This window comes from Manis pentadactyla, chromosome 5 (genome assembly GCF_030020395.1).
Source record: "Manis pentadactyla isolate mManPen7 chromosome 5, mManPen7.hap1, whole genome shotgun sequence".
NCBI lineage: Eukaryota > Metazoa > Chordata > Mammalia > Pholidota > Manidae > Manis > Manis pentadactyla.
The window spans coordinates 153,939,123-153,951,313 of NC_080023.1; the positions used below are offsets into that span (position 1 = coordinate 153,939,123).

General features: G+C 46.8%; 1 protein-coding gene and 1 pseudogene across 1 annotated transcript; one reads left to right on the forward strand and one right to left on the reverse strand.

The window, feature by feature from the left end:
* Positions 1 to 12,191, forward strand: part of LOC130683994 (uncharacterized) — a 32,364-nt pseudogene that overhangs the window by 7,505 nt on the left and 12,668 nt on the right.
* LOC130683881 (rho-related GTP-binding protein RhoQ-like) lies at positions 4,839 to 6,343 on the reverse strand. The gene has a single exon (XM_057502893.1). It carries the CDS (start codon positions 6,236 to 6,238, stop codon positions 5,630 to 5,632), a length of 609 nt encoding a protein of 202 aa, XP_057358876.1. The 5' UTR covers positions 6,239 to 6,343; the 3' UTR covers positions 4,839 to 5,629.

Below are 12,191 nucleotides of genomic sequence, written 5' to 3' on the forward strand. Positions count from 1 at the left end.
ACAGAGAGGTTAAGCATCTTGCCTAAGGTCACACAGCTAGGAAGTGATAAATCCAATCCCAGGCAATCTGACTCTGGTGGAGCCAGCCGTGTTCCCTCTACTAGATTACTCTTTCCTTGAAGCTGGCTCCCATCTTACCCATCACCATTACACATTACCTCTCCAGGCTCACTGGGCTCACGGTAGGGACTTAGGAAACCCATACAGTCTCTGAATTAACCATATCTTTGCAGATAAATACTGGAAGGGGACTCTGAGGTCACTTCATCTAGTAGTTTCCCAAACATTTTGGGGAGAGATGCTTGCAGGCTATTTCAGGAGCTGTTCCAAGAGCAGCACAGTTTTTAAAAATTGATTTTATACTTTGGAGCTTTCCTTAAGATGAAAACAACCTCAAAAATATTTGGAAAACACTATCCATTTTACAGGTGGGGAAGCTGAGTCCCTGAGGGGAGCAGGCTCCTACCTAGCTGTACTTAGGGCATCAGTGACTGGCCAGGGGTCAAGGGAATTAGCTCCTTGTCCAAGGCTTGATGCCTTTAAGGGCACTTGGTTTCTGGGCATTAAGGCCTGGTACCCGGACGGTCCTCTGGTATTGGCATTGGGTATGAATTTTCCCTCTGGGACATTGCAGTGCTCCAGGGGCCTCTGTCTTCCTGGCACAGGTGCAAGAAGTTGATGAATGTCTGGTTGAGAGTTTCAGGCCCAGCAAGCCCTGTGTGGGGCACAAGAGATGGGCATACAAAACCCCCATGCAGCCCCAGGGCCCCAGTACCAAGACTGAGGCAAACGTCAACCTGAGGCAGAACCTGAGGTCAGCACCCCCAGTGATGTGATGCCCTAGAGACAAGGAGCCAGATGACCCCAGAGACAAAGAGCCAGATGGGCCTGTGCCCCTGCGGGTGGGAGCAAGAGCCGAGCCAGGTGGCCACCTTCACTGTCCAGCTACCTGAGTCCACCTGTTGTGTGTTTCTTTTCCTATTCAGACACTTTCCAGAGCACATTTAGATCTATCAGCTCACCTGTCTTGAGCACTGAGGCCTGGGCCGGGCACCTCCTGATTAGCCCACCTTGTCTAGCCTGCTTAAACCTGGGCAGGGTCCCTTCCAGAGCATGGCCAATATCAGACCCCAGTTTCTGGAAGCTTGGGGGCAGGGCCTGGAGAGAAGACAACCCAGAGAACTACAGCTAGAGGTTAGATCCTTTTTCAGCATGTTCCAGCTCATGGCAGAGGTGAGCCACCAGGCCTCCCTACCTCCTCCAAAAAGCATCACCAACCTGGAGACCAGGTGCCCAGGGCCTGAGGCCCAGATGCAAGCAAAGCACTTCCTGCCCATCTGAGCCCTTGTCTGTGCCCCAGGACTAACCCTTCCAGGCTTGACTGAAGGTCCCATTTTGGGAGGAGTAGAGAGAAAGAACAGGGGAGCTATCCTTCCCCTACTCACAGGGTGGTTTGACCCTAAGCAGGGAATACAGGAATCTCTTGGGTGGGGCTTGGGGAGCCTTTCAGATGGTCTCAAGAATTGAAGTCTGATTCCCATTCCTGGGAGCTGAGGCCTGAAAGAGAAGTCCCACCTTCCCCAAACACACAATTCTTGTCATGCAGATGGCAGTCTAGCCCGTGGTCCACATGACCTACGAGGACGCAGTTCTGCTGTCGGGTGCATGCGCTGTCCATTACTGTAAGACACTCATACCATCTTTGAAATATCAGGGTTGCAGCCTGCATTCAAATCTTCTAGAGCAATGGGTGTGCATCCCTTTATTCTCACCTTTGGCAAGGCAAGGGTGTCTCCTCTAGAACAAAGAAGGGGGCTTCCCCAAAGGCAAACTCAAACCTCTGCCCTGAGAGCAGAAGCTGCTGGTAACTTAACGTGGAGACTACTCAGCATCAGTGTGTCACGCCCAGCACCGTTAGCTCCGCTGTGCCTTCTTCACAGGGTGGTGCTCTGTCTACCGAGTGGGGCTGGGGCGGCCGCCCTTTCAGCATCTGCCTCTGGTCTCTAATCCTCTGTAGGGTGGGAGAAGCCCTCATGATGACCTGGGAGGCCCATTTTGCTTTCCAGAAACCTCTCAGCACTGGCAGCCCCACGATGTTGTGAAATCCCCATGGCAAGCAGACAGTTATCCAAGAGAATGAAAGGAGCAAAGGGGAATTGCAGAAGATGTTGCTGCAATCCCACCCATCGGTGGAGAAGGTTGGCTATGCCCAGGCAGGGTGTGGGTTGTGAGCTGGGGGCAAGCTGTTGGAAAGCGGCTGGGACACGCTGTGCCGGGGGTCCTGGAAGGTCCAGCCCGGTTCTCCCTAGGGCATGGAAAGGCATGGTGGAGATGATGGAACCACTCAGGATTCCAGCTTCAGGGCTGCTGTGCCTGGGGGAAGCTCCCAGGTGTGGGGGGCCTGGCTATGGAGATGAGCAGTGTCCCCTCCTGGTTGGTGGCCTGGACCTGGGAGGCAGGACTATTTCCAGAATCCACTGTTAAAAATGCCCTTCTGTGCCCTGCTGGTGTGTTTGGTATGACACCTGTGCGGGGATCGGTCACGTGTGCTCTCCCTTCCTCCTGTATCTTTCTGCTTCTTACCATGGACTCCCCTTACTGTGCTGTCCCTGCTGGATGAGGTGACTCCTAAGGCCCCTTGCAGCTTTAATCTGCAAAGATATAGTCATTCAGAGATTATGTGGATTTCCTAAATCCCTACCATGAGTCCAGTGAAAATACAAATTATAGTTGTGTTAGGGCGTGGAAGGACTGTCCCCTTAGTCCCCTCCAGGGAGCAGGGACTGGAGGACGTGGGGGTGGTACCCCGCAGAGCAGGGTTGGTTTAGCCTCTGTCCTTGAACTTTTCAGACCACTGATGTAAAATTGTAGCTATGTCCTGCCATTTGCTTTTTTAAAAAATTTAACTGCATATCATGATGTTTTCATATCAGTAATTTAGACTTGGCTTAATATTTGTTATCTTATTTTTTCAAATAATTGCATAATACCCAGTAGTTTAGATGTATTATAATCTACTAAGTCAGTTTGCTATTGATAGACATACAGGTTCATTCCAGTTCTTAACTTTCGTGATGGCAATCCATTGAACATCCCTGTACGTAAATTTCTGTGCACTTGTGTGAGTATATAAAAAGGATGGACTCCTGGAAGCAGAATTGCTCTTGAGACCGCATCTCCTTCAGTCCAAGAATTGGACCAAGGAAGATGAATCAGAGCCCCACCTTTGACTGCGACGAGTCCTGTCAGGGCACAGATAGTTATTATTATCTTTTTATTGAATAGTTAATATACAATAGTATATTGGTCTCAAGTATACAACAGTGATTTGACAGTTATCTGCATTATTAGATGCTCACCCCAACTAGTGCGTTTACTGTCAGCATAGAAAGATGTTACAGAATCGTTGACTCTGTTCTCTAGGCTGTACTACCATGCCTGTGACTAGTTTATATATGATTGAGATTTTGAGGGTACACACAGTTATTCGTTGAGCATTTGCCCCTTGCCAGGCACTGGAGAGGCAGAGGTGAATGAGACGAAAGCGTGTGCCCTCCTGATGCTGACATTCTAGTCAGGGTGAGACAGATAATGAACCAGCCAGTAAAATAAATGGGAGGTCATAGGGTGAGCGAGTCCAATGGAGAACAAGAAAACTAGGAAGAGGTAGGGAGAATGGCATGGGAGGGGGAGAGGGTACTGCTGTTTAAATAGGGTGGTCAGGGTGGGCTTTATGGAGGAAGTGGCATTTGCACCGAGCGTGAAGCCTGCAGCTATCTGGAGGGACAGTGACCCAGGCAGAGGGACCTACAGGCACAGAGGCTCTCACAGGGAGCTTATTTGGGGTGTTCAAGAAATAGCCCTTCTCTCCTTCTCCCTCTAATTAAAAAGTGATATGTGTCCTTCATTCAAACTAAACAATTCAAGCCTCATAGGAATGTGTGAAGTGAAAGAATGACTACCTCCCTCCTAAATCTCCAGAGGTGATTGCTGTTAACACGTGTTCTCCTAGGCTTTTTTCTGGGCATGTGCAAGCACAGACATGTATGAATGTATATATGTACCTGTCGATATTTTTTTCACTAAGTAATATCATATTATATATATTATTCGGCCACTTGCTCTTTTTCATCCAACACCTGATGGCATTTTTTTTTTTTGCGGTGGTGGTTATGGAACCACAGCTTTCCTTTCAGTAGTTGCATAGTGTTCTGGTGTTTACTATGCATAGTCTATTAAATAAATAATATTTTTTGGAACCTAAAAATGAATTATTTTATTTTATCTAGCCAGACTGCTGTTGCTGATGGGCGATTAGGTTCCTAGGTTTTCACTTTGTAAGCAATATTGCCATGAGCATCCTTGTACATAAATTCTGGATCTCTTGTCTGTTTCCCAGGTATAAAACTGCAGGATTAGAAATGCATTCTTGGGAAGTTTTTGATGTGTTTGTCATATTTCAGTCTAATAATAATATAAACAACAGATAATATTTATTGAGCTCTTCAGTTACATTATTTGTTATATATTCTATAATACATATATTATTAATTATATCATTAAATCTGTTAAAAGTTTCCATGAATTTTTATTATTACTATTATTTTTTGAAAGGTAACATCAGTTTTATTATGGAAGCAGTTGCTTTGTTATAAATTCCATGTAAAACACTTGAATTCTAGGTCTTTCTCTTTAACATGATTTAGTTTCTTGTGATTTGGTCAGCATACACATTTATCATTTCATTTGATATACAAGCCAATGTGGAAATGAAGGAACAAAATAAGCAACTAGTTCAGAGAGCTACATTGAGTGCAGTATTGTGGCAAATTCTGACCCAAAATTTTAATTTGTAATTTTAGCATGTATCTCATGCAGTTTGGGGAGCATCAAACTAAATCTACAATCGCCAGAAGCGTTGTTACAGTTAAATGCACATTAACTAAAATACGTACATTGTTAGTGTTCATGATAAATGCAGTTATGACCTTATTACACTTTTGGCGTTCTTTAAGAAAGCACATTAGGCTTTAATATAGAAATGTTTAGGTTACACTTAACTTGTGCTCAGGTGGTAATAAAACATCTGTTCTTTCTGATCTCATACATTCTCTCCTCAGGTATGGCCCATCTCCTGTACACTCGGAGCGACCTTTGGCTACATGGCTGGCCTTATTATTTCGCCACTCTGGATATACTGGAATAGAAAGCAACTTACAAAGAAGAACAATTAACTGAAGCAAAGGGAGAAGATATTTCTTTGTGCAGATTCCATAAAGACTGTGCAGAAATGCATGCGGTCTAAGCCAGGCAGTTCCATTCACAGCACTGTTTTTATGTAGTTACAACATGATGTGATTGTAGCTTTTTAAACTATGAAACCCCTGAGAGATTGTACCTTCTAGTTGAAATAAAGTATTTATAATAGATTGTGGCTTCAGATGCTGTCTGCTGCTCTTCTACCTTTAAGAAACATTCTTAGTGAACTTGACAGAATTCTGAGGACAGGGTTGTGGGATTTTTTTCTTTCAAATTTTAAACTGCTTCATTCTCAGAGGTCTTGGTGTAGCTGTGGCATTTCATATGCTTTCTGAGAGAAACGGACAGTTCCTTGACCACGGAAGATGTTTCACGTAATCAAACAACAGTTCATACATCTTGATCCTATTCTTTTTTTTACTGTGTGTTTCTTTGGAGTTAAAATAGCCTCATCAAAAACAGTCTTCAATCGCTTCTGGGTTAAAGCTGAACATTCCACATAGCAGCATGCTCCTATCTCTTTTGCTAGTTTCTGTCCTTGTTCCACACATACAGGTTTTTCTTTCATACCATTCAGTCTTGCTAAAGTTTTGGGGTCATCTCGGAGATCAATCTGAGTTCCTATTAATAAAAAGAGTACATCTGGTGCATATTCCTTCAGTTCTGGTACCCACTCCTCTTTCACATTTTGAAATGAGGCTGGATTTACCACAGAGAAGCATGTAAGGAAGACATCGGTCATTGGATAAGATAAAAGCCTCAGACGATCATAGTCTTCCTGTCCGGCCGTGTCGTAGAGTCCCAGGAGGTACTGCTCGCCCCCCACGGTGACGCTGACTGCGTAGTGGTCGAAGACGGTGGGCACGTACTCCTCCGGAAAGGCGTCGTTGGCATAGCTCATGAGTAGGCACGTCTTGCCCACCGCCCCGTCGCCGACCACCACGCACTTGAGCATCAGCGCGCCGGGTCCGTGAGCCATGCTGCGGCCCGCCGGCCTCCGGGCATGGTCCTCCCGGAGCCCCCGCTCCGGACCCGGGCTCAACCCCAGCCCTCCTGGGGGGTCCGCCGCCGCCGGTCCGCGCAGCACGGCCGTCCCCCTGGCCCCATGCAGCGGCTTCCCCGGCCCGAGAGGAGGGGGTGGCGGGCCCGGGGCGCTGCCTGCGCCAGGGTCCCTGCCTGGATCCCCGTCCGGACCCCGGTCGCCTTGCACGCCTGCTGCTCCCGCCTCTCCGTGCCCGCGCCCTCTCCCCGGCCCGGCCTCCCCAGGAGGACCCGCTGGATCATAAGACTGTCTGGCCCCGGGGAAACAGCAACTTTGGGGTGGGAAACGGAGGGGACGGGCCAGGCGGCTCTCTCCGCCCCGCGTCGGCCCACGCCCCCCACCCGGCTGAGCCCGGGAGGAGGGCTGGCTGAGGCGCCACCCCCGGTGCCCGCCGCCCGCCGCGCGCCCCCGCCCGCCGGCCCCTGCGCCCCGCGCCGGTGCCCCGCCTGCAGCCGCCTCGCGTCCCTTCCTGCGCACCCTAGCTTGACTCCCTGCCCGGGCAGGGGCGGCGAGGAGGAGGAGTCCTACATGAATTATTTTCATTTTATCCCTAAAACAGTCCTGATAGGTATATACTATTATTATTCCCATTTTATGGATAAGAAAACCGAGGCTCCACAAAATGGAGTGATCTGCCCAGAATTCTCACTGCCAGAAAAATGGCTGAGCCAGGACCTGCTTTCAGAGCTGTTTGTTTTTAAAGTCTGAGTACTTATCTCTTTGTCACTGTCACTGTTGGGAATACCTTGGGCTTTTTATCTGACCAGATGTGTGTCATATGGATTTGTAACAAGAATCTTGATTGAATTTTTGACCGGCAAGTTATATGCAAAGGACTGAATATCTGTTGGTGAGATTTCAGGCACTATGGTAGGGGTTGTGGGGTGTGTGTGTGTGTGTGTGTGTGTGTGTGTGTGTGTGTGTGAGTCACTGTCTAAGGCTGGCCCACTCTGGCTTCTCAGTGTTCTGCCTCCCACCCTACTACTCCTCAAGCAGCAAAGTCCTTTTCCTCTGGGGAGCTGGACAGTGGACAGAGGGAAACTTCTCGGGATGGTGTCCTGGAGAGTGTCCCCAGCTCTTGGGTCAGCCTTGGCCCCAGGCTTTCCTTAGTGGATGAGGGGGTGAGGGTGGGCTGGGGAAAGGACACTTCAGCGGGTCTTACCTGTCAGGCCTCTCCTCCCACCATTTCTGTCCGGCCATGTCAGAAGAGCACGGGTAAGACAGAAAGGACGCTGGAAAGGAGGCACGGCCACGGATTCAGGCAAAGCTGTGTCCCTTACAGTGTGCAGGTGAAGCCCCAGTCCTCGGCTGCCTCCCTAGGGGTGAAGGTCAAATCGGTGGGGGTGGCAAATTGCTCTGAAAGCTATGAAGTCAAGCTCACGTGTAGGCTCAGCTTCTGAACGGGCCGCCAGGGAGACCGTTAGTCCCCTGTGGCTGAGAACCGTCTGGAACCACTGGGCTGAGTGAGGCTGGGCTGCCCAACTTTGTTCAGGAGTTCTTTCCAAAATGGGCAGGGGGATATGTTTGAGGTGTTGGGGGCTGGGTGCAGAGGGCAGAAGGAATAGCGTTGGTTAGCTGCCTCCTGGCCGTGTGGGTCCTGCTCTGTCCTGTGCAGGGCCCAGCATCCTGTCGGTGCCCCTCTTCACTGTGCCCACTCCTGACCCTGGCTACACAGCCCCGACCATGTGGTCCCATGGCCCCTGGCCTTCTCCAAGCCTGCCACAGTCCCTACCGCTCATGCACCTTCATCCTGCTCTAGCTGTCCCAGGCTGGATCGGGAAGGGTTGTGAAGAAAGCCTTGGCTTCCCCCAGTTCAGAAATGGCACATGCCATCTGGAGATCTTCCTGGCACATGCATCACTTAGGGGAATCCCGTACAGCTGTGAGGAATCACATTTTAGGAGAAATGATCTGGATATTGCTGATGACAAAAATTTTCAAATTTCCTTAAAAAATGACAACTACTATAAAGAAGTAACTGTGTATCTCTGAGATTTATTGTTATTTTCCTATATGCTGTACACACAGGTATGGTTTTGATTTCAACCCAAACTGTTAGCATTTGAGACCATAGTCCAGCTGCTTGCTTTTTCTGGTTTTAACCTAGTAATGTACCATGGACTTTTCCTCTCAGCACAGGTGAATCAGCTTCATTCTTTTTAATAGCTTCATACAGAAGGCCAGTCTATGTGTTTTGGAGCCCATTTGGGAGGCAACCTTTATGAAAAATAACACAAAATTATGAATAAGAAATGAGATGCAAACATGAAAACTTATTTAGAATGAGAAAAGAATGACAACGAATTTCCAAACCTACAAAGCTGACAGTTGTAACAATCACTGCGTGTTACTATTCTTCCCAGGACCTTGGAAGGGCCTTCAACTTGACCTCAGCCTTGAACTTCATAGGTAAATCTGCCTATGTATTTCTGCAGTGTATTCCTTTGGGTTCACGGCAATTTATTTAATGAATGCCCAATTGATAGACATTTAAGTCGTTCCTAGTTTTTGGCTATTTCAATCAGTGGTGCAGTTGGGACACTTATAGGTTTGTCTGCGCAGTAATGCATGGTTTCTATTGTTGGGTCACCAAGTATGCACAGTGTACATTCTGGTTACCAAGCTGATTTGCTCTCCACGAAGACCGTGGGGATCTACACACTCTCCAACAGTTTGTGCGTCTGCCTCTGTCCTCACACAAAGCAGGTAATAACCATTAGCCTTTTCTTAATTTCTGCCTGTCTGGTAGGTGGAAAATAGCATTGTTCTTTTACAGTTCTCTAGTTATTGGTGATACTGAGATTTTTGTATATTTGTTAGTCATTTCTGTTTTTTCAGTGCATTAAATTTCTAGGATATGTCTGTGTGTTGCTATTCCTCTCTGGAACTTGGAAGGGCCTTGAACTTGACCTTGGCCTTGAACTTCACAGGTAAATCTGCTATGTATTTACATATGCTTTGTACCTTTTTTAAAATTAATTTCTTGGAGCTCTTTATATGCTTTGGATATGAATCCTTTGCCTGTTGTATGTTACAGATATTGTCATCTCATCTGCCTTTGTGTTATGACCTAAGATTTCATTTTTATCTAGCTATCTTTGTTTTTTTGTGTGTGACAATAGAGAAAGGCATGGTGTATCCCTAGATTTCAGAAAAGCTTATGTTTTTTTATAACTGTTTCTAATATTATATATATTTAGTCAGCTTTTTGTCCCATCTAAGTAATTTTGTGTATGTTGTGATGTATGAATCTAATTTTTAAAATAAACTGGTGGCCAGTTGTTCAGATACCATTTCTTGAACTGTTTATCTTTTCCCCACCGGCTTAAGATTCTATCGTTTTTATATATTATAGTCTTCTATAATCTATTTCTGGATCTTCTCTATTTTTCCATTGGTTTGATCTTGCATGTATATTTCATAATTTAAAAATATATGCTTAAAGTCTACATAGACAATGAGATTAGAAAAAAGCTGGAGGGAAATGCATTTAAATCTTAATGGTGCTGGTTTCTGGGTATTTCTGGGATTCTGTGGTTTCAATTTCTTCCCATCAGTTTGTGCTGTCCACATTTAGTGCTATGCACAAGTATGTTTGCATAAAGCAGGAAAATGTTTGCCCTTTGTCGTTGTTTAGGGGCGCCTGGTTTTGTGACCCTGGCACCTGGATCAGTGGAGAGTGGGTTGAGTGTTTTGTTTTATCCTCTCTGACAATAAAGATGACTGAGATTTTGTGGGTGGTGGTGACATATTTTGGGGACACATATGCTACCACACCTGACTTAGCAGGAGTGAAGAAACCTCCGATTTCCCATCTGGCATGATTCTCTCTATTTCCACCCGACTGTGCTCTCTGCCTCATGCAGGGTGGCAGCCAGCAGAGGAGCTGAATCTTCTCATGTCCACTGTGCAGGGTCACTTTCCACCGTGGTCCCCACATGGGCCAGAGAAGTGGCAAGAAAAGTGAAAGTGAGCAAAGGGGAGAATTAGCAAAGGGCATAATCAAAACAAGACCTGAGGAACTTGGCTAAAATGCTTTCTTGGTGAATGGCTGGAAATATGACATTTCACTGTAGATTATGTGAAAGGGAATGAGTCTGTTCTTCAAACCACTTTAAATTGAATTACAAGTCTTAGAAAATCTTGTTTGTTTTAGGATAAATCAAACTTGTATGTCTTCATTCAATAACCACTCATGGTCACATACTATGTGTCGGGCACCGTTGGAATTGCTGGGGTAAAGTAGTGAACAAAAATGATACACATTCCTGCCCTTAAGGAGCTCATAGTGCAGAAAATGTTCTTCATCACTAGCTGGGTCAGAAGGGTAGTAGACCATCACCATTCTCATCGGGTGTCTAGGAAATTTGGGGACCAGATGGGAGTGGTGACTTGCCTGGGCCCCCAGCACCATGCACCGTGTCCAGGGTGAGCCCAGCTCACAGCACCCCTGAGTGGGCGCACCTCTTGCACAGATAATCTTCCTGCAGACCAGGCCTTGTCTGCCACACATGGCTGCCCTGCTGAGTAGCTGCATGGATGGTTACATCTATGCTTGGTCCATACACCAGAATGGGGGCCTACTGGGGAAGTTCCCTGTGGACTTTGAAGACAATGGGAATGTAGTCGTGGGCGCCATGGCCACTGATGAAAATGACTGGATCCTTGTCACAGGGGACTGTAAAGGACACATCAAGGTGAGGAAGGATGGGCAATGAGGCTGAGGGCTGGTGTCAGCCAAGCTCTGACACCTCTTTGCCACATGTGGCACTGGCCTAGGCCCTAGGCCCTCTGGGAGTGGTTTCATTTGTAAAACAGTGGACAGTAGGGTGGATTACCTCTGAAGTCCTTTCCTGCTCTGGTGTGCCTAGTGAAATGAATGAGGGCTTGGTTCAAAAGGCCCCTCCAAAGAAGCCATTCCCAGTGGGTCCCACACTCTATGGTTCTCTTCCTACAGGTCCCTCACCCCCGAGCTGTGCATCTCATCTGCGATCAGCTGTCTCAGGAACTGGTTTTGTGCTTTGTGGTGAGACGTGAGGCAAGACTGTCTTGTCCTTCAGCCAGTCAAACCCTCTTTGCATGCTAGCTCAGATCTGGCCTGAAAGATCCCTTGGGCCCCTTATGGCCCTCAGTGTCTGGGTATTTCAGAGATGTAAGTAAGAACTGCCCCTCAGGAGAAGAGAAATGGTCTGGGGGGAGCCCACAGAATGAGCTGGTGTTGGGGGTCTACTAACTCACCCTTTGTGCCTAGATCTGGGACATCAAGGATTACTGCACATTCACTGACAAGTGGCCGTTCCAATCCAGTAGAACAAACAAGTTCTGGTACTTAATTCCTAAACAGGGCCAGATCAGCCTCCCATACTACATCCCCTTGAAGGAGAAGGAGGTAGGCAGGTTCCTGAGCGGTGCTCAGAAAAGTGCCTTTGATCTCCACTAAGGAGCGGGGATCATAGTACTTTTACTGAGATTCTATCTTTTCTGTTTCCTGTTCAAGGTTGTGGAAGAGTTTCTGTTAACCTGAAGTCACCATTAAACAGTAAAACACAAGTGTGTACACATCAAATATACCCACATACATACACATGCACATGTGTACACACACATACACACACATTCCATGGGCGTTGATCTTTGCAAGGAGAGCCCTGGAGTCATGAATTCTTTTTAAAAATAATGAAAATATTCATGTATTTTCTCAGGTACGTAATACAATTTATATAGTTTGAAAATCACTTGATATTTCCCTGATGAATAATGAAGTTGAGCACTGTTTCATTAGCTATTGGAAAAATACAAATTAAAGTGGTATCACAATATGATACCACTACACACACCCCAGTATGGCTAAAATTAAAAAGACGGACGATACTAAATGTTGACAAGGATA